Consider the following 22,894-nt stretch of genomic DNA (forward strand, 5'->3'; position numbering starts at 1 on the left):
ATTAAGTTGCCCCAAACCAAGTAGAAGGCAGGGATCCACAGGGGTGGCCCAATGACATTTTCTTGACCAACTGATGCCAGCACAGCTGTAGCTCTTCCATACTGTATCTATTTAAAAATGTGTTTTCCATAGGGCTCTTTTTAATTCGGTGTGGCATCTGCAGACAGTGGAAGAGTGACATAACAGGCAGTTTTATTTTCCCTTTTCTAGGAGAAGGAAGGCCACCGAAAACAGTGAAGTTTTGATTTTTCCTCATGTTATAGGCACATGCTTGTATATGCCCATTTTAACTTGAGAGTGTTCTATTTAGGACAATAAGTGGTTTACTGATTAAAACATTGTTTGTAAAATTATCAAAAAATGTCACTCCTTCTGCAGTTGCTGCCTAAGGTCTTGCACCTCGCAGCTGGAGGTCATTTGTACTGAATTCAGGAAGTGAAAACTTAACTATTAGGCTCTGCCTCGCTTTCTTCACTGGTTTAACACAAAAGTGCTTTATTTCTCAATCATGTTACAATATGCACAGGTAGAACCGCTCTCCTTTTGGCTCTTCTCCAAGTGGTGATTTGGAGACTCAAGAAATAGAATCTGGCGCCTAGTCATACCTGCAGCTCCAAAGAGCAGTAGGTATATTCTATCCTCTGACCCATGGGCCCCAGAGTCAGGCAGCCTGGGTTGAGTCGCTTGGTCCCAAGGTAACATACTGCCTTGTGCATAGTGGGTCTTCAATATGCATTGGCTGAGTTTAGCAAATGAAATAAAAATGATAACAGAACATCCCAAACCTGTCCTTATTACATGTGCAATCTTTCTCGGGATCCACTCTAAACATGGTGGTTTTCTAGTTTCCCTTGAGAGTCATTTCCAGGAAAAGTCTGGGAGGACAAAAAGGAATATTGACTGAGTACAAAAAGGGTAGCTTAGAAGCATAAAGGATGAATTATTTAAAAGCTACACTTTTTACAGCTTTATGGGTGGGCAGCTGTCTGACAAATAGTACAAAAAGCACTCTGAAGAGCTCATTCAGACCATTATAATGTAGAAGGGTCTCTGTATTATAATAATGGCCCCAGTGACCACACCTCTCGGTGTCCATGCCCTTTATATATCCACCTAGGGCTTGACCACATGACCTGTGCAGGCCAATGGGACGTCAGCAGAGAGGATGCAAGCAGTCTCCAAACACACTTGTGCACTGGGACCTTCCTTCTTGGACTGAGATGGGCAAGCAGTAAAGAGGCCCAGGATGAAAGACCATGTGCAGGTGCAGCTGACCCAGCAGCTCGGTGCAGCTGCACGAGTAAGCTCGAGTGAGACCAACAGAACTGCTTAGCAAACCCATAAAATCACGAGAAATAATGAATTGTTATTATTTCAGGCCACTAAGTTTTAGGGTGCTTTGTTATGCAGCAAAGATGAATTAAAGCTATTTCTATCACAATAAACCAAACCCCTAAGCTTTTAAAAATGCAATCCAATCCAAAGTTGCAAAGTCTGATTCAGATGTTAAATGTTGGTCACTTGGAGACACGTGATAGCTAGAAACAGGTGTGTTAGTAGGATTGTTCCATGTGGTAGAGATGGGGATTCTCCATCCTCCCTGTCCTCCGTAATCCCTCTGCCTTTTAGTGCAAGTAAATCATTATTATCTGTTAGCTCACTCTGTCCCCACCTCCTCTGTAAGCAGGAAAATGTTAGCTATCTCACAAAGTCTGCATTCTTTGCGCAAAGTACAGTATTTAAGTGGTTTTGAGGGAAAAGTGCAGGTTTTGCAAGCCACTGACTAACAAACATCAACTATCTTAGGCCCTGACATCATTAAAATAACACTTCAAGGGGAACAAAGAGCTGCTTTTAATTTGACTACATAATAATAGTTCTCTGTCTTTTTGGTTGATAGAAGGAAAAGACTAAAAGTTGAGTTGAAATGATGCTTGATCTACAGCAACTAAAATTCTAAGCAATTGATTCAGGGAACAGAGCCTCAGGGCAGAGTTCAAAGGAGAAGAAGCAGTGATAATTGGGGCTCCCAGCTGCGGAAGAGGGCAACTGCAAAGTTCAGTCAGGCTGGCTCTCCAGTAACAGGGCAGCTCAGTCTTCCTCAGCGTGGCGTACAGCTACGCCAGCTCACTGTGAATCTGACGAGTCGCTGGACAATAATGGCCCATTCAGAGCTTCCTGGGATTGGTAACTCCACTGGGAATGGGTTAGCTTCTTTACCCTAAAGGGATTCACGTTCTCCGTCCGGTTTCATCTTATTTATGGACTGATGCCTTCTTAAGGCTTTTCATGTGAAGAGGAAAATCAGAGCTTTACGAGCGAAAGCATTCCATGTTTTAAAGATATGTACAAATAATCATCTAGTCTCTCTCACTAGCAAGGGACAGTCCTCCCTTATTATGAACACAATGAAGAAGAATAAAGCAGGCTGTCCAAGCTCATCCTATTTATAGTCTCAGCAGAGGCCATTTGCTATTTCAGTGGGTTCTAAAAAAGAGTGTGGTTGTCACGAAAAATCTGAGGGAAGCTGAGGAACTACAGCAGCCAACAGCATCTGTTACCACATGAATTCTGCTCAGACACTGTAAAGGTACTTTCCAGCTTCCCTTGGGACCTCTGCACCAACCAGGAGGTGGATGCAACTTCTGGACTGCAGGACTACACATCACGATGGAAAATCCTCGGACAGCACGGACTACCAGCGGAAGCAAAACTGTACTTCCGAGACCCTCCATAATGCCAGAGAGGGCATTTCTTCATGAGAGCTAATCCCACTGTAATTTGCCACGTTTAGGGAAGCTCTGTAGGCGACCACTACAGCATTTCTTTGACAATTACTTCCCTACGTCTCAGGGGTTCCCAGGACACACTTCTTGACCTGGTGTTAAATTCGCCTCACACCAGGCTACTTTATTCTCTCGACTCCATAAAATGGTCTCTGAAGTGATGGTTTGGGATACTACAACCAGGTTTGCCATTTTACTCTCTAATTTTTAAAACTGTCGGGGAAAGCACCCCAGATTGGCTTCTGGGTTGCCTCATTCATTCATTTGTTCATTGATGCATTCACTCACTCATCCATTCGTTCACAAGCCCCCACTGTACACTGATGGCTGTGAAAGGCAAATAAAAGGCCTGGGCTCCAGCCCGCCAAGGTTTGCTGTCCGGGTGGCCAGTCAACATGCCTCTGAAGCAGAAAAAGAGCACAGACCTTTTCTAGGAAAGCAATAATGACAATGGTGGGCGGGGGCTTTTTCTTTGGCCTTAACCATGTCGCTCCTTTACCTTGCCCTGATGGGCTGCGATCCTAGTCTGGGTCCCAAAGCACTGCCGTTTCCAGGAGAGTTCTTTCTGGCTAACGCTGGGGATATAGAAGTTGTTCTTTGAGGCACCTGAAAGAAAAGCAGAAATCAGAAATATTTTCCATAAACTAGCTTCCATGAACTACTGCCTGAAAAGCAGCCCACTTCTTCCGGAAGATTTGCCAGGAGTTACAGCAATTCTCAGAAACAGGGAAGAAATATCTTTAATTTCTCAAGAATAATTTAACTGCCTAACTAAAATCAAACAAAAGCCATTGAGGCACATTCAGCAACCATTAAGGAGAAGGGTCTGGAATGTTCACAACAGATTTAAGGACAGACCAAGGTAATCTATTTTCATTCACTGAGTTCCTCTTTTTGGGGGAGCAGTGGGTACCAGACATTTTTTAGGGTACCATAAACTCACCTGACCACTGGAAATTACATCGGATTAGAGCCATAAGTCAAGTTTCAGTTTTAGCTCACATCACAACGGACAGATAAGGAAATTATGAAATCTGGTGAGAAACTAGGGTATCAGGCTAGAACTTGGGAGGTAACCCACATGTCAGTGAACTCAGAGAAACCACGGCAATAGGTCTGCATGTTTCCACTTCCTCATCAACTTGCAATGATTAATTCAAAACAAACTCCAAGACCCTGTGCTTTGGAAGGTCCATCTGCAAACATAATACAAAACAGGCTTCATACCGAAATACTGGAAGGGTCTTCAGAAAGACTGAGTACCAGTTGGACTGTGAGGTACTCTAGGAACATGTATGTCTCATTAGATAAGCTGGCAAGGGCCTGAGGCAGAATTCAAGTATGCCTTCTCTTGTGGAACATTTTTTTGGGGAATCAAATGTGGTGAGTGTATTAAAGGAGTCCAACATGAGGGGAGCACAGAAGGAAATTTACTTTATGAAAGTGCCCAGGAAATGAAAACACAGATATCCCGTCATAGCTAAGTGGGTGACACATTCATCAGGTGCTTCGGATTTTCTTCCTGTTTTTGGAGGGGGTGGGTCTCTTTTAAAGTATTTTTGCATTTTGTACTAGATATTTTTAAAACATGCTTTGTTTTAATATTATCAATATAGTAAGTGATATTAAAATTAATATGAATTTTATTAGTTATTAGAATGTATTTTAAGATAAAGACTCAGAAAGATGTGAAGTAAGATGATCAAATCAGTGCTCACACCTGCTCAAATTAAATATTTTATATTATCATTTGTAAACATCAGTAGTTGTGGGGAAGAAAGAGTCTAATGAATGATTAAAACCTGAAATCTTTGTATTGACCTAGCTCGTCCTCGCAGAGTCTCAAGTGTGTGTCTGCATGATTTTAGAGAGTGGACCGATCACCTCCACTCTCGGTTTCCGCAGCACTCGTGTCTGCTCCTCCGCCCAACCTGTTTTCCACATTAAGGTTTGCTCCCGAGATAACCTTTCCTGATGGCATCTCTGCTTCCAGAGAGGAGGACACAGGCACAAAGCTATGATCAGCTCCTTTCATTTTCAAAATAATGGAAATCCTGTTATAATATCCTTTTAAGAGGTCGATGAGGAACAATATTTGAAATCAGGTGGTGTCTATATTTTTCATTGTTTTATTTTTTTTTTCTGGAATCAGCACTGGCACTGATCACTGGAAACTGTGGAATATCCCATGGGTTGTCACTCTTATGCTGAGTTCAGGAGAAAGGGGGATCCTGAATCGGGAAGAAACTGAGGCAAAAAATTTCCCCACTATTTTCAAATACTTCCAGGGTGTCTGCAGTGAGATGCATGGGCACATTTCAGGATAGTTTTTGGAATGAGTACTGATTTTTGTAGGCAAAAACAAAACAAAAAAAAACCAAACTCAGGATTGTTCTGTCCAGTGGGGGATAACTGGTCATTTTACCCTACACTTTTATCCAAGGAAATGAATTAAAGTTGGAATTAAATTATGACCTGGCTTAGAAAAAGCTTTCCTTAAATGGGGCTAATTAAAATATTCTGGGAGTTGCACTAGCTGGTGTGGCTCAGTGGATTGAATGCCGGCCTGTGAACTGAAAGGTCACCAGTTTGATTCCCAGTCAGGGCACATGCCTAGGTTGCATGCCAGATCCCCAATTGGGAGCATGTGAGAGGCAACTGATTGATACATTGATGTTCCTCCCTCCTTTTCTCCCTCCCTATCAATGTAAATAAATAAAATCTTTTTAAAAATATTCTGGGAGCAATACTACTTTCTGAACACCTGAAATCTGGTTTCACTTTGTATTGCTGAAGATAGGAATCAAAAAATTTTCTACTTTTTATCTGGAAGTTTTTAATCTTCCAGGTAAATGTGTCTAGATGTGTAATAGATTCAGTTAGCAATAAAAATATCCATTATTCTTTTTCTTATATGGATAGTGAAAAAATAGTTTGGAATATTCAAGATTGAGAGTCCTAATTCTGGGTATAGGCTAAATGTTTCCAAGTCATCTGATCAACCTGAGCCTCTGTTTCATTGAGGGAAACTGAGGTCAGAAATGATAAATGACTCTCCAAGTCAGAGCTTGGGAATCAGGAGGGACCAAAACAGACGTGACAAGGGACAGAGCTTTGGCATGAGTCCCTTATTATGAAAGGTCTGGAACAGGGATAATAATAATAATGATCCTCATCAACATTGATGATGATGATGACAATAAGAATGCCCCAGCAAGGTTACCTTTGGTGGAATGTCTTCTTCCTGTCGTAACCAAGAGCTTCTGTCAAACTTCTCAATGCGAGTGGGGAGAGGAGGGTTTTCCGAGGTGGGATCCGAGTTCTGGCGCGGCATCTCAACGCGGTGAGAGGTCACGTTCAGAGCCTCCTGGAACCCGGACAGGCCCTTGGTGGGCTGCTCGTGTACTGACTGGGAGGCGGTCAGGGCAGGTCCCTGGGATTTTACAGCTACCAGATGTGGGATCTGAGCATCAAACCAACATCAGAGCAGGATATTAGGAAAAAAATCAGACAAGCTAGTTCCTCACTCAGTGGAAGAGAAAATAAACTTTTAGGGCACCAGAAATGGAGTACATAAAGCCTATCACAGCAGTCTACAGCACACCTTTAACAGCTCTTCAAAATGTCCCATTTAGAGCTACGTGTAGGGCTGAACCAGGGTTTAGGGCTGAAAGTTAAATGATTTAGTTGCTAGGAAGTCAGTGAAATAAGTGTGATAATAGTAATGTTAACAACTTTTAGTGAGCATTTATTGACCAGCAATACATTTATAAGTACTTCTCTTCTAATTAGAAATGTCATTCTTTAAAATCTTTGACCTTGACTTAGAGTGCTATTGCACTGTAAAACAAGAAGTGCTCTGGATATTACTTCTTATGAACTCACTAAATCCACCATGAGGTCGACACAATTATTTTCTCCATTTTACACATGAGGTTGGAGGGTGCGGGGAGGTTAAGTAACACCTTACATCTCACAGCTAATATGAGCCCAAACCTGGATTGGAGTCCACACATACCCTCAGAGTACACCTAACTACTCCACTGTCCTGCTTTGTGATCAACTGGCTCTTACCACTTATGATATTATATATCTCTTAACACCAGGAAGCTTTCCTTAGAGTTGTAAGTCTCACAGTTTGGCACATAGTGATATTTTTCATGCAGGAAGGACACGTAGTTTTTTTGGTGGAAATCTGTCTCTTTAAGACATATTCAACTCTAGGTTTCAGCACTGGCCACGTGGCTCAGTTGGTTGCAGCATCGTCCCATACACCAAAAGGCTGTGGGCTGGATTCCTGGTCAGGGCACGTACCTAGGTTGTGGGTTCAATCCCCAGCTGGGGCACGTACAGGAGAAAACCCGTCAATGTTTCTCTCTCTCTAAAGATAAATGATTGTGCCTTTAGGTGAGGATTAGACAAAAAAATATCTGGATTTCACAGAGTCCTTCACCTTTAGAACGGCTCACAACTTCACTGTTTATGCTGTGTAAGCTTGTCTCCTCCTCCATTGTGAAGGTAAGCTCCCTGGGGAAAGGAGCCATATCTACATTGTATCTCTGAATCTAGGACTCTACCTGGCATTTGGTGGCATTCAATGAATGAAGGAAACACCTAGAATGCTTTCTAAACTCAAATGTAACATACATTTAATATCTGCTTTAGACAAGGGACTTATCAGACCCTCTTTGGTCTGAAACCCCAGTCCCTAGACTGCTGGGGGGCATTACCCAGCCTCCCTCCATAAGCCTGGCTCTCCTCCTCTTGCTCTTGAGATCTTGAAGCTGAAATCTAAAATGTCAATATATATAGTTCAGAGAAAATCCTCAAAGTCTAGTTCAGTTGAATGTTATGCTTCAACCAGAATAAAACTGTAACCAAGTTTATATTAATGTTAAGTATTACTAAATATATTAAATAATTTAAACAAAGTATATTTTAAAAATATGTAGCATGAAACCCAAATTACTTAAAAGAGCCAAAGAAATAACAAAAATTCAAAACCTCTGAAAAATGCTAATCCAATTAGCTATCACAGGATATCTAGTATTTTCATTTCCTTGTCACTTTTATAAAGTTTCATAAATTTTTCCTCCCCTTCCCCCTTTTCCAGAGAAATAGTGACCAGAAAGGTCAAAGTTAGGGGTTTAGGTCAAAGTTAGGGGTTTTAAAAGAGGAACTTTGTGTGTTAAAAGAGAAGTCCCTATAGAAATGCATCCTATGGAAGGTCAGGCATGGAAGAATTACATGCAACGAAAAACCACCAAGGGCAAGATATGCTCAGCTGGCTGGGACTGAAAAATCTTGGACCTCCTGTGCTAAAGGCAGACTTAAAATCAAGAATCCTTGCTTGCAGCACTATTCTTATAAACTCCAGCTCAAATAGCACTACATGTTTCAAAGGTGATCTCAAAATACTTTATGCAAGTGTTAATTCAGGTGGATGCCTGGAAGAAACTGGAGACATTTGGATGAAAGTAGCTGCATTACCTTTATTTTTCATGAATTATATGCTTTATTTCACATCATAGTTCATGTTTTATGGTACATAATTTTAAAAGTTCTCTAAACCTTTCAGAAACTTCCTCTTTTTCTAAAAGTGGAGTAACCTTTTTTCCCTTGTCAAACAGCTTAAAACAGTGGTCAAGCTCTACATTGCACTGGAGTCACGTGGGGGGCTTATCAAACCACTGGCAGCCACACCCCCTCCAGGAATTGCTGATCAGCAGGTCTGAGGTGGATGGGAGACCCTGCATTTTTACCTAGTGCGATGCTGATGCTGCCGGTCCAGTGACCACTTTCAGAAGACACAATTTACCTAAGCCCATTTAATTTTTCCAGTTTCAGGATCATGCCAAAATCCCAGGGAACACAAGACAATATAATAGTTTACATATACCAAAGGCTTATATGAACTTTATTGTGGTAATTAAAACTAAAAGGGTGTTTATTCTCACCTCACAGAAATGTTTCTGGTTCTCCAGAGGCTGATTTACCAAGAAGTAATTTGGTGGTTGGCTCAAAGGGTGGTGTTTTTTTTCTTTCTCACCCATTCCTCTTTCCTTCAAATTTAGTGGGCCCTTATTGTTACTATAGATTCTATATTAAAGGTCAACATTTGACCGGTTCTACGCCTGAACCCACGTTACAGTGCCCTGGGCTTTTACTAGGCTAATCTGTCTCCCAGTTGAAATGCCCAATGGAACTAAGGGGAGAAGGTACCTGTGGGTCAACTGGTCTGAGCATCGGCGGGGTCCGAGCGGGCTGAACCCCACTGATACTGAAGGACTCCGACCTTGGGGGCAGGTTGGGGTCAGATATCCTGTTGGCAACCTTGTGAGGCATGGCAGGTGAACTCTGCCGGTTGAGCCTGGACCTTTCTTCTACCTAGAAACAGAGAGAGAGAAGAGCTTCAGTGGACAGATGGCTAGAAGCTGTAAGGATTTCCTGCAGTCACCTGCACAGCCATTTTTCTGTCCCTCTGATCAATTCATTTTTAAGGAGCCAAACTCTCCATGTCTGTTCTGCCTCAAGAATTTGTGAAAAAGCTCTTTTTGTTAAACACAAACATGAAAAACACACAGAACACTTAAGCCATCTCTCTTCCCTTACCCTTGATTTTGTACAGTTTTAGTTAGGGAGAATTTGGGACCTGCTTAAGAGTTCATCTGGCATTGGCTGGGATATTATCTTCAGTCAGGGAGGGAGACAAAGGGAACTATGGCAGGCAGGCATTAAGATCACTTGGGAAAACCAAACGTTGCTCTGAGTTGACTCATGAGACAGAGAGGGGAAGAACACGGGAGGGCTGGCAAGGGAATCAAGCTGAGCACACTAACCCTCCATTTCTTCCCATTCCCTACTGATGGGCAAGCGGGTGTTCCAGGTGGCTTGCTTAATGAGCATGACCTGCCTTAACTAGACTATCATTTGCCTTTTCTTTCTTTAAGGCCCTTTCTTTTCAGTTGTCTCTCCCTGTGCCCTAAAATACATTATCCCTCCTCATTCTTTCCATTTCCAGCTTGGACTCTTCTGTCTTCCTCTCCCCCTCTTCCTCCCTGCCTTTCCGCACACGGCCTTCGTTCTTGCTTCTCCTCCTCTTTTCTCACCCCCCCTCCCCCCCCCCCCCCCCCCCCGCCCAACATCTCTCATCTCTGGCCATGTTCTTGTCACTCCCATTCTTGTAGAATCTCTCTCAGCCCCAAGCAGATATTAGATCATGCGCCTCACAGGGAAGGCTCACAGAACCAGGGATGTCCACCCTACAGGTAAAAGTTACCCTTTGTACTTATTTGCAGCAGATACAGACTGTCACAGAGGACAGTTTTAAAGGAAAATTTAGATAAACAAGAGGCACATGGCAAGACATGATTTAATATCTTCAACAACTTCAAGAGGCCTAGAACTTTTCTTCCAGATCCATCTTGTCTTCTTTGTTTCTTTTCTTTTCTTTTTTTTTTAAGTAAGAGAAAATAGCCCAATTTAATACATAGATATGTATGGGAACCCTGCATGCATGAGAGAGTCAGAGACCCCACATGCGCGAGAGATTCAGAGATAAAAAGGGGGAATGAGGTGTATCAGACAACCTGCGCTAGGGACGAGGTGATGCACCTTGGGGGCTTCAAAGGGTCATTGCAGATGGTAAGAATAAACATTTAGTGAATAGAAGTTTGCTCTGCCCTACAGGTAGGTCAACAGAGGTTACCTGTGATAATCTCTTATTCTGGGCACAACCTCTGACTCAAGTCCTTTTAGGTAGTTAAGGGGAAGGGCAGAAGTTTCACGTGAGCCTGAAGCTAACATTGCTTTTAGCTCAAAGTAATCTGTGTACCACTGAGGCACATCTTGGGGTAGCTTCTTCCGAACCCCCACATTCCATCCTTGAAACTGCCCTGACAGTTTCTCATTCCAGACACTTCTCCTTGGTGTCTTAGGGTCACCCTGGCAGCTGTGCTGTTCAAGTGCCCTGGGTAACTCCCGCCTGCCGACTCGCTGTCTCAGCGCTACAGAAGCCTGCTGTGGGACCCAGCGCAGGTCCTCAAGACATTCTTCTGGGTAGCAGCTAACAGTCTTTGCTCATTTTGCTGCCTGATTGGAAATAAATTTTTGAGAAGTTATTTTTTCTCATTCTCCATAACCCATTGCGAATCTTTCTTGAGGCAGACTCAGTCTCATATATAGAATGTCTGTTTTTACACTCTCGTATGCAAACTTTTTAATATAAGAGATGCTGCAGAACAGAAAACCGCCCTCCTGCCTGTCCTTCAGGGCAATTTTAAGATCTGTCCCCCACTATGGCTGTGCATGGTACATGCGATTGGCATCCAGTCGACTTTGGTTTTAACATTCCACGTCCCAGAAGCTTACCACACACAAAATAGGAGTAGCTGGAAAAAGCCAGGAATATAAACCAGAACATATAGACTTTGTGTATGTGTGTGCGCAAAGTGTTACAACAGCAGTAATTATTTGGCTATTGCACTGAGCAAAGGCAAAAACACAGCCAGCTTTGAGATAAGGCCACCGAAAAGATAAGGTCTGCAAAGATAGCAATAGGTAATCTGAGAGCAAGGCGTGGAGTGTGCTGCTTTGCCAAATCCTAGACTCTCTGAAAAGAAGGTGACTACTTCCAGACTGCTAGAAGTAGTCAAATAGTATTTCCAGGGAAGATCATTATTAGATAAATCACATGTCCAAGCACCCCTGACTATATGAACTCCCACCATCCAAACCACTGCTTCTGAACTCAGGAATTCAGGAGATTGAAACACACTTTCAGATAAATACCTGGCTGTCCAACCTATAACCACTTGCTACTTGACATTCAAGAATCAAATGTATTCAGGGAGTAAAGAACACTTATCATTATTATTTTTTAACTGTAAGTATGCTCAGACAGTTTTAAGCACATGCTTAGGGGAAGTACATTAAAAACAACAGTCAAAAAGGCTGCCCCCAAAGATTCCATCTTGGGCAAAGAGACCATTTCTGAGACACAGAATTCTTTTGGCAACTGCCAGCTACGAGCTCTAGCAAAGAAAGCATCTTTGCCTCCAACAGAACCACGAGCCACACAGGCCCTAAAGCTGTCGTTAGAAGTGAACAGAGCAGAGAGTGGGGTGCTGATTTTCATAGGTGGTTAATGGGTGTGATTAGCCATGTGTAGATGTTACTAATATGCTTTCTAGTAACATTTCCTATGCCTTGTATCAATTAGTTTCCATACTAAATCCTACCATTAGTGTTTCAGTTTGTGCCATTCTAAAGTATATGTTATAAATAATCTCCTGTTACACTTTGAAAATTATGCCAGAAACGGTCCAGTGTGATAAAATTTCCTGAGTTGGAGTTTGTTCAAATAAATTGGACGATCTATGAGAAGGGTATAACAGAGGGCATCTGGCTACCCACTCTGCCTGAAGAAAACCTTGCCTAAGGTGTTTAGGAAGATAATGCTGCCCATTGATTTTGCACTGAAGAGACAGTATAGATATCAGAGGAAAGATATTAAATCAAACATCCTAATAATAGTTTCCAAAAGAGGAGAAGCTGAGCAGTGTATCCACGAGCTGGCCCTTCTGATTATGTTGACACCGGATCAAGACCCGTCTCCTGATTCATCACAGCTCATGTCTACTAACTGAATGAAACTTAGGTATGTGAGACATCAGAAGACAGTCTCTCCTACACCCCACCCCACAATAAGGATATATGTGATTGAAAACTGGGGTATAATAAATATGTTTCAGTCTGCCTTGTGCAATACTCCAAAAAATCTATTAGCTGAGCTTCCGCTCCCATCTCCTGTTGCCAAGAAGACATGAAGTACCAGAAGTACCACCGAAAAAGAGTGTTATAGTAATATTAGACAGTGTCAAAGTGCCAGACCACAAACAAAAGAAATCTATTACAAAGGATTTCATAGTTGAAGGGATTATCAATGAATATAGTAAGATCAGGAGAGACATCAATTACATTATAAAAGTAATTTCCTTCTTATTAAAAGGATCAATTTAACACCAATACTAAAGTACCTTTGGAGAGGTTTGGATCACCTCTGCAGAAATGCTGTACTATTTATTATAGCATTATAGGGAGAAAGGAAAAATAACTGGTCTCAGAAGTAAAACTCTGCTCCAGGCAGAGCTCCCTTGCCCACTGGGCACTACAGGAGCGACGGCTAAGCCCTCTGAGATGTGCGAAAGCTACACGAATATGGACGGAAGCCCCCAAAATAACTTTGTCGATTACACAATTGCAAAAAATTTTTCTAAAGAAATAAAAATACATTTAAACATATAAAAAAGGAAACATATTCAAGTCAATTGTTAAATTGTTTTGTATACTTGAAAACAATTTATAGCTTATAATGTCTCACTCAACAATAATGAATATTGCTAAGAGAATTTCCAAATAAAATTATGGAAGTTAATTTAAAAAATGTTGACAGCAAAATATACTTACTATGTCATATGGGTGCATTTTAATAATTTCTGATATGATGTAGAGCCTGTGGGGGCTATGAAGGTCTTAGAAAGCCTTACTTAAGAACTACTCTGTGGTGAATTGGACACAGTTTTATGGGAATTCCTTTCTATTCCAACTGAACAAAACAGTTTCAATTTCTGTCTTTACCTGTAATGCTGGAGAAAGAGAGAGAAGTCAACAAATAACTTTTAAGTGCTCATTAGAGATTTTGACCCTGTGCTCATTGGCCACATGAAGAGTTGAGTCATCTCGTCCTTTGGCAAAACCACATAGGCAGGTGCTTACTGAGTAGCATTGGCAATATCTCTTCTGCGAGGCGCCTTTGATGACAGGGAAGACTCATTCATATGAAGTGCTTAAAATGCAGTCTTGTCGGAAGATAAAGGCCTAATTTACTTTTCTGAGAGATCCTAACCCATGATTCAGAGGGAAATATAGATCCTCATAAAATTGAAGCTGAGAACTTAAAAATAATGAGGCAAATCTTAAGCTGAGACAGGAAATGAAGATGGATGCTTCTGTAGCTGGGGAAGGGCAGGTACAGGATATGAAAGATGCATGTAAACTGCTCATGTGAAAACCAAACCAGACGCAACAGAGGCAAAGCACTTGTTCCTCGTGGGTGGCAATGGCTTTGGGAACAACATGTAAATATTTTCAATATTATATTTCCTGTGCATCTGTACAGTGCCGATAGAGTCGGTACCACACTCAAATGCATGACTGCCCAGGATCCTCTCGAATGCAAGGCAACAAGTACAGGTGGGGAGCTGCCCTTCAAGAAATCTATGAGACTTGTCCCAGGTCACACAGCAAGGAAGTAGACTTTGGACTCAAACTTCTTACAGCTTCCTTCTAGGTCTCTCTCAAGCTAAATCTTAAGACAGTTAAACAGAGACTGAGAAAGGATGGGAGCAAGCTGTTAACTCTCGAAATGGCAATTTAGGAATCTCATATATAAAATAACTCATATAAAGAAAACAACACATCAGAGTAGCACAGAGAAAACCAGGTGGAGAAGGAGTTCTTATGCACAGGGATTTCAAAGTCCAATGAGTGGATTGGACACAACGAGACATCCTGGCCTACTATTTGCCAAATATTGTAAAACCATGGAGAGATGACTGGCATGAGCCATAGAGAGAGAACAAGACACAATGTTAAAAAAATTAAAATACAATTTCATGCAATACTCATGTTGACAGAGCATGCTGTCACTGCCATGTGGTGAAAAAGGAAGGAGGGAAGGAAGGAAGGAAGGAAGGAAGGAAGGATGGAAGAAAGGAGGGAAGGAAGGAAGGAAAGAATGAAGGAAGAAAGGAAGAAGGAAAGGAGAAAAGAAAAGAGAAAAGTATGGAGGTGGGGTAGGAAGGCACACATAGTCACTGCCAGGTCCAGACATTCACATACAATTTTAAGGAAAGGAATCTGTTCCATTATAAGAAAAAAATACCTTCATCATTCAAAAAGTAACAGTGAGAAAAAAAAAAAGACCTTCAAACTTTGCTGATGTTTAACAGAATATTATACTGATATTTTCACAGAACAAATCTGACTTCCATGCCAATCCAGAAATGGCAGAGAATTTGAACAGGGTGAGAAGAGCCCTGCTCCTTTTAATAGAGACAGTAATGTTTTTTTTCTGGCTGAAATCCGAGAGTCAAAGCCAATGTGACTCTCAGGACAGATCGATACTCAGTCAAAAAAGAAATGAAAGAGCTTAACAAGATTTGCAAATGATCAAGCATTTTCATTTGTTCTTACTGTATCCAACAGTAAGGAAAAAGATAATGAGAAATGCAATGATGGCTTATGTTTCACAAGATGAAACAATGAAAACAGAGGAGGAAGCATGATAACAACATTGCATTTTAAGGACAAATGTCTATTTGGAATAAGGAAGAGACATGGATGGGAAAGTAATCAAAGAAAAAACCATCTCAATGAGAAGGTACAGAGTTGAGTTAGACAACTAACACTGGAGCGAGTCTCAGGGGAGGCGGCGGTGGGCAGAAGACGACCGGGTGGTGTCTGCAATGGCATGTGGGGCAAAAAGCCCAGGCCCCGTATCACAGGGGCTATGTCATGGGCACAGCTGCCCATTCCTTCCTGGTGAGGATGTTATCAAATTTATATCCTGGCAGAGGATGCCTCTGAAAAAGGAAATGGTACCTTTTTTTCTACCTTCAAAGGACAGTTTAACCCAGGTTGTTTATCTCCCTACTACAAGAAAAGAGATCTGTAAATAAAGCTCTAAAACAAAAGTTTGTATATTGCTGATGAGAAACATTAACAGATTAAGAAGGATCCTCACGCTCATTTTTATCCCCATTTGAGAAATGGGTGTTAAAATAATGATGAATCAAACCACAGCAGACAATTACTTGTTGTTATTTGTACAATACACCAGTTGTTCCAATCCCAAATTTAGCATTTGTCACTCATTTCATCATCTAAATGCTTCATCTTCCTTCTAACATATGAACACCCACTCTAAGACTTGGGAACTGGTTCATGAATAGATTGATGGTTAGTTGAAGGATGGATTATGTTAACAATACCTGGAGTATAGGACTAAATATGAAATCCCCAAAGAATGTCCCCACATGTCTAGAGGTTCATGAAGCCCAAAAGAGGAGCACCAGCTGCTAGAGTAGCCAGGGACCTTGGAAGATGTCACCCCCCCCCCCCGAAGGTGGCCCAGACTTTTTATGACCAGGGAAGCTCCCATGGGGAGTGCTTGATGACACAGCCATGGCATTTGAGTGCCCAACTGCTATGTTCCATTTACTGCTAAAAGCCTGGCCAGGAAGCACAGGGGGATTAGGAGTTCTAGAAAACTACCTGGATGATGTCTGCAAAGATTTGTTCCCAAGAATGCCTCAGCTTCTGAAAGTTCAGGAACTGTAAACTATTTCTGAACAGAGAGGATAGGCCAGGACACTTAATGATGAGAACAAACAGTAACTAGGAAACAATGAAGTAAAAGTAGTAGTGTAGTTAAGTTCACGTCAGAACATGCTGGGTAGAGGCGGAAGGAAGGACATGGAAACTGCTGCAGGCTTTCTCCCCATTTTTGGTACATTTGTGCATGAGGGAGCTGCACAGGGGAGAGAAGGAATTCTGGGATGCTTTGCAAGGAATCATGGTCTTCTCCAATGGGATCTGCAGGTGTTCCTGTCCTAATCTCATGCTTGGGGCTAGGAACACTTAAGGCCAGGTGGTCATGCATCAAGGAGAGGCCATTCAGTGATGCAGCACTTCTTAGAGGAGGTAAGGATGCATGAATTCATACTTCTCCTGCCCTGAGGTCCATATGAGTCTCTGAGGCACTTGTTAATTGCAGTCATGGACAAATGCTTACCACTTTGAAGATGTTGGAAAAGGACACACAAATGACCTTAACCCTAACTCTGGAGTTGGGCTACCTCCTTGTGAGCAAGATTCTTTGGAGATCTCACTATGGTCCTTGAGGCTTCCTGGGGCTTCAGTTGCTCTTCAAAACCAAGTCTAATAGGACAAGCTGCTCCATCTCTCTCCCATGAGTGATGCTCAAACAGGAGTCTTGGTCTGGAGTCATTAATTTCTGCAGGGGCTACTGGCATTAGCTTAGTAGAGGCCAGTTTTTCAGCCTCCTGAATACCTGCCATAATCAGGAGCTGTGAGTCTGGCTTAGCTGAAGGTTTCAAGGTGGCCTGGCTAGAAAATGGTTTAGCAGTGGAAGGAGGCGGCATATCTCTGCCAGTCAGAATGCACATCAACTGCTGTTGAATAGCACAGTGATTCTGCTTAGCTGGAAGAATAGTAGGTCATTAAGGGGTTGGCGCTGTACCTGGGAGGAGGATCACAAATTTGAATTATTGATCTAAGAGAACAAGGCAGGTGTTACAGACCTAGGTAAATGCAAATCACATTTACAGACTCAAAGGGAAAATGATCAAAAATGTCCTTTACAGAAAATCAAACAAATGATTTTCTCTACAAATTTAGTTTTTTAAGTTTTAAAAGAAAAAAAACTTTCATAAAAACAGTGCATACTCATTACAAAAGACTTAAACGATAAATAAATGTACAAAATGTATGAAGAAAAAACCCTGTAGTTTCTTCGTCCCCTAAACAACTGTCATTATTGTTAGCACGACATCATTTCAAGCATTTTCTATACATATGTAAGAGAATAGAAAAAGAAAAAGAAATTTTTTTATAAAAATAGGTTCTTATGTGAGAAATCTGATTCTGGTAATATTGTAGTCTAAATAACTTAAAATAAGTTCTAGCTATAAATACCTGAAGACACTAGAACGAAACACAAAACAATGCCAACATCTTTTTAAATGATGCGCTCTGCTCACAAGAAAAGAAAGGAAATCACCAGGTGCCACAAATGATGACAGGACAGAAAACCAGGGTGTTACACGCACGAGGTAATAGCGCGATTCCCTAGAAGAGCTGCTGGTCTTGGCTGGAGTTACTAGTTTGTTTGTTTGCTTTATCCATTTGGTTATCACCCTTTTTTACTACCATCCCAACAATTTTTAATATTTTCGAAATAGCTCATCACAGAGCCAAGGACAACTACTTTGGAAGTATCTGTAAAACAAGTGACCTCTGACCCTGGAAGTGAGTATCACAGCCACAAGTCGGAGGCCAATCCACTGGTACCACCAAAGAAAAGGGAGTGTTAGTGACAATGCTAATGATCAGTTTCAGGGGCTAGGTGTAGATAGCAAATGATTTTACCTAGAATTCCTTATGTCCTTAGTCATATAGTTCCATAGAAAAGTCACTAAAAATCCTCATGCTACAAACCTATCTGGACTGCTATAAGAGAAATGATTTTTCTACTTCTTGTTTTTATTTACAAAAATCCACTGCATTTGCAAATATCCAAAAAAAAAAAAATCAAGGTGACTTGCAATTTCTCTACAGAAATAATGTTATGGCTCTTCCAAAAGCAGAGCATGCATGTTTTACAGTGAATTGTTTTCTAGATTCATAGCACTAGTTCGACTCTCCACTTTCACTGGATGAACTCATTATAGCCAACAGCCTGGCCAACAGGGTGTGGTTACACTTGCTTGCTGACTTACCTCTTTGGCCCATGCTGGCTTCTCACTAGGACTCATCCCTTCTTTGTAATGGTACAGCGGCTTCTTCTCCACGGGCCTCTGCTCCTGCCGTTGATGCTGAAGGGAAACCAAGTAGTCTCTCTCTTGCTTCAGCTGCCTCTGCAGTCTTTCTGCTTGTCTCTGTTCTTCCAATTGTTTGCGCTTATATTCCTGTCCAGATCAGGAAAGAGTTCCAAAATCAGCATAGAGAAACCATTGGCCAATACCAGCTAAGCATGCAGTGGAGTCAAAAGTGATACTAAATAACAGAGGACCCCGATAATGACAGGAGGATATGAGGATGTGCCACAGAGCTACGCTACAGGTTTGGCTTAACATCTACACAGAATGTGACATTTAGCGAAAGCACTATTGCTGTACTGGCAATCCCTACAAAACACTACCCATTGCAAAGTAACTTATCCTTGAAGAATTACAACCAGGAACGTGGCAATAATGAGGACATTTGTATGGTCAGTATACAAATGGTCAGTGTGGCCCCCACAAGGAGCCATCCACTTCCTGATTTAGTAATTAAACCACTCAAACATGTACAATTAAGTACAAAACTAAGAGAGAAGCTAAAGGCATTGCCTGAACTTGGATCAACAAAAGCCACCAGCAAGCTTATATACAGGCTAAAAAATATCATACTGCCACAGAATAAAAAGTTCAGTTAGAAAAAAGATACCAAGAAGCTCATTTGGAGAGCACTGCAATAATAATAAAAAAAGTCCTCCGAGTGGAAGCCGCATGAGCAGGGAACACAAAATGTTCCCATCATAAGGGCAGAACTAACAGTCTGCAAATGAAACATGCCTGCGGAGCTGAGTGGGCTTTTGTGGAAGAGGTGCGTTTTGCTGTGATTGTTTTCTAGCACGTTGCCAATGACCTTAAAAATCACTCTGCAATAAACACAGTGGGTCTCCAAAAAAGTCTGAATTTATAATGAGGCTGGATTCATGTTCAAGTTTTACAGATAGATGGAGTTAAAAAGAAAACACAGCAAGTGCATTGAATGTACTGAGACTCGGAAAACTGGGTCAGGAAACGTATGAAGTCTCCATGAGATTTTTGAGGTCCTCAAGGCTTGAAGGATCTCCTCTTCTGGACTGGCACGTTAGGAGGACAACCACACACGCACACACAGACACACGCATGTGCGCACACACACGATGAACACAGAGCAGGTCAGCTGGCCCTTGGCTTTCCCATTACCAGAAGTAGAGCTTGTTCATGCAGTAGCTGCTGCTGCAAGATCTCTAACTGTCTCTGCTCCTCCTCTAACTGTCGCCTGATGTACTCCTGGAGAGGCAGGCAGCAGAGCATTCAGAGGAACGCAAAGAGAGAAAGAGAGAGAGAAAAAGAACTGGTAATTTCAAAGGTGACAAGAGCTGCCAAGTAAAGTGTAGAAGGAAGGAGGGAAAAAAAAATACCCAGACACCTCCTGAAAAACAGGAGAAGTATGCCGCACCGAAGCAAAAGCATTTCAATGCAGTCAAAAGCACAAGCCCGCCACCTGCAACAGCTGACCGAGATGGCTCAGTGCTTCGCTGCGACTATTGGGTTTTAATAAAACCAGCTACATTTTAAAGCTTTTCATTACAGGTTCCCTCTTTATGGGCTACCTGGAATTAACAATGCTATAAAGAGCGGAGGCTCCTGTGCAAACAACAGGGATAAAATAAGTGCGCCATTGTGCACTGTCTTTGTAATGGAACCACCCTGCAGAATTTTACTGTGCTGTCAGAAGGTGGTTCCAACAAAGGGAGGGGGGCCTGCATCAGTGGCTCAAAGTCGTGGAGACCAGAGGTGGCCTGAGTAGAAAAGCTCTTCTGAAGCAATGAAAGAGTAGGACGTGGCTCGTTTATCATGCTTCAGAGCTACCTTCACAGAGGATGCCCAGGGTTGGGAGAATCAAAAGGTCAGGGTATGGCAGGGAACTTGGGCCTGGGTAGGAAGCAAGGTTGAATGAGTGGGCATTGCCAAGGTTGTGCATTTGACTTCTTGAATGGGTGAGAATAGTTGCTGGAGAAAGAATAAAAACCTGCTTAAACTGAGCAGTCTCAAGAGAAGGTGACCCATACCCCAGAGACAGCTGGTGCTCTGGGGCCATCTGTGGGGCTCCCTGGTCCCAGCTGTACCTGCTCGTGCTCCGCACGCCTCCTCTCCTCCTCCCGGCGCATCTGCTCTTCGTAGTGCCGGCGCTGTTCCCGCTCCTGCTGCTTCCGCAGCTCCTTCTCTCGCCTTTGTTGCTGGGGGGGAACAAACAGACAATCGTGAATAAACTGAACATAATCGGAGGGTGTCGGGAAGCCACCGGGGAAAGCTGCAGACCTGTACATGTGAGCTCTTAACGAGATATGCCTATGTGCCCAAAGGTGCCTTCTCTCCTGTGCCATGGGGGACACATTGGCAAGAATGAGGTAAGAAGTACAATTGATAGTCACAAAATAGCCACAAAGATGTACAATACAACACAGGGAATACAGTCAACAATAATGTGACAGCTATGGGTACTGAAAATATTGAGCAAAATACTTAGTAAAGTATATAACTGTCTAACCATATGCTGTACAACTGAAATGAATACAAAATAATATTGAAAGTAAAAAAAAATGAGGTGACAGCAATTCAGTGTCACACAGAACACCCTGCTGTTTGCCATGCAAGTGGGCTCTCCAGGTTTGTACATCCGTCCTGAGAAGTACCCACTAAGTGCGTTCTCCCAACTGGCTGACAGGGGTTTTTGAATTGGGGTGGGGGAAACACCAAGGTATAATGCTACTTATTACATCTTATCAAACTGTTCATGAGATTCTACAGGTTTCAAGCACATTCACAATGCTCATGTCCTTCAGTTTTTTCGACACCACCTAGGGCAAGCATTTCATAGCTGCAGACAGCAAAAACCGGAGAGGTAACGTGATGCATTTGAGGCACACAGTACTTAATGGCTGAGGGCACAGGCGAGTTTACTGACTCCCACCCGGTCCACCATACCGCCTTTCTTTATTCCTGGAGTTTGCACTTTGAAGTATCAACTTCAACCCCTTAGTCAAGGAAGACCCTTAAGCTCAGGAGCCACCAGCATCTCATCTGATCACCAAAGCTCCAACGGTGGACAGTGCGGTAAGCACCATTCATCCTTCTTCACAAAAAATCATCCATGGCAGATATTATCATTATCCTCCATTTCATGTGAGAAGACTGAGGCACAGAGAGATTAAATAATTGTTTGAGGTCATGCCCACAGTCGAGGTCAATCCCAGGAAGTGGTGGAGCTTGATTTCAAAGCCAAGAAATGTGACTCTGATCAGAGCGCAATCATGACAAAGGTGAAGAGGCATCAGGAGTGACAGAAAGGTCACAAATTAATCCAGCTCTTCATGATGCTCTCAGGAAGGAGGGCCCTCATAGGGGTAGTCACAGGAGCCAAAGTGTCTCAACTGGGGACAGCACTGTTCCCCGGTCCCTGGAGCACTTGCAATGTGTGGGGAATGTGGGAGAGTTTCTGGGTGTCCCAACAACTGAGGGACATGCCTGCCCTTTAGTGTGAGAGGCCAGGGATGCTGAAGATCTCCCGAAACACAGGATAGTCATACATTACAAAGTATTTTCATGCCCCACACCATTAGTGTCCCTTTTGAGAAATGCCACAGGCCCTTTCCTTTGTGTCAGAGCCCAGTACTGGCATTATGATTTCTTCTTCCTCAAATACCAGGTTTGGAGGGGACATCCCAGGGGGTCCATTCCCTTGTAATATTCTCAACAACAATTCATTTCCTGCCTGAGGAAACATGAGTTACTCAAATAGAATGTATTGTGACCGTATCCCACTGGCAAGCCAGCTCTGCACAAGCAGGGAAATGGCTTTCCAGTACAAAAGCTGTCACAGCCTCAGTGGCCACAGACACTCACAACTCCAAAGGAGCTCTGAACGAGGAGGCCTTTCCAACGAGATGAGGCTCCCGCCTGCAATCCTTGGTCCTGCTGCCTTCCCATCACCTGTGAGGCCTGGGAGATACACTGCATTTTGGAGGACTCAACGTCTATCATGACCAGACCAACAATTACTTGTCCACCGTAGATGGCAGGTGATGGGGATCCACTGGAGAACTATAAGCAGTCAAATGCCACAATCAGACTTGCATTTTCAAGAGGCCTCCTAACAGCCAGGGGAGGGGGTGAGTCTGGAAGCTGGAAGGCAGAGCGAGGCCATTCTATGGATCCAGGCAGAAAATGGTGGGGCATCAATGAGTGAAGAAGCAAAGGCAGTAGGAGAGTCCACGTTCATAACTGCTGCTGAGGATGGAGATGAAGCCAAAAGGAGGAAAGATGAAAACCTACCCAGATTTTCAGTTATTTTAACAGGGCCAGAGTGGACACCAACTTAGAAGTAGAAATTCAAATTGCGCCAAAATAAAGCAGGCAGTCGGGTGAGCATGGTGTGTGTAAGGGGGAGTGATGCTCCCGGCCAACGGGCACGACAGATGGTGCAATAGAGGA

The 22,894-nt window shown here is 42.6% G+C and overlaps 1 protein-coding gene across 4 annotated transcripts in view; it reads right to left on the reverse strand.

Moving 5' to 3' along the window:
* TNIK (TRAF2 and NCK interacting kinase) overlaps window positions 1-22,894 on the reverse strand; it is a 337,687-nt gene that overhangs the window by 50,554 nt on the left and 264,239 nt on the right. For 2 of the 4 annotated variants that reach the window (XM_053918077.1, XM_053918076.1), the window contains exons 13-18: window positions 20,530-20,640; window positions 19,604-19,690; window positions 18,368-18,556; window positions 9,009-9,173; window positions 6,010-6,249; window positions 3,286-3,392 (exon numbers count right to left, since the gene is read on the reverse strand). In XM_053918077.1, the coding sequence (XP_053774052.1) occupies window positions 3,286-3,392; window positions 6,010-6,249; window positions 9,009-9,173; window positions 18,368-18,556; window positions 19,604-19,690; window positions 20,530-20,640 (899 nt within the window). The remainder of the gene's footprint in view (window positions 1-3,285; window positions 3,393-6,009; window positions 6,250-9,008; window positions 9,174-18,367; window positions 18,557-19,603; window positions 19,691-20,529; window positions 20,641-22,894) is intronic. The other 2 variants (XM_045197962.2, XM_053918078.2) reach the window with 1 other exon arrangement.

This window comes from Desmodus rotundus, chromosome 2 (genome assembly GCF_022682495.2).
Source record: "Desmodus rotundus isolate HL8 chromosome 2, HLdesRot8A.1, whole genome shotgun sequence".
Taxonomy (NCBI): domain Eukaryota; kingdom Metazoa; phylum Chordata; class Mammalia; order Chiroptera; family Phyllostomidae; genus Desmodus; species Desmodus rotundus.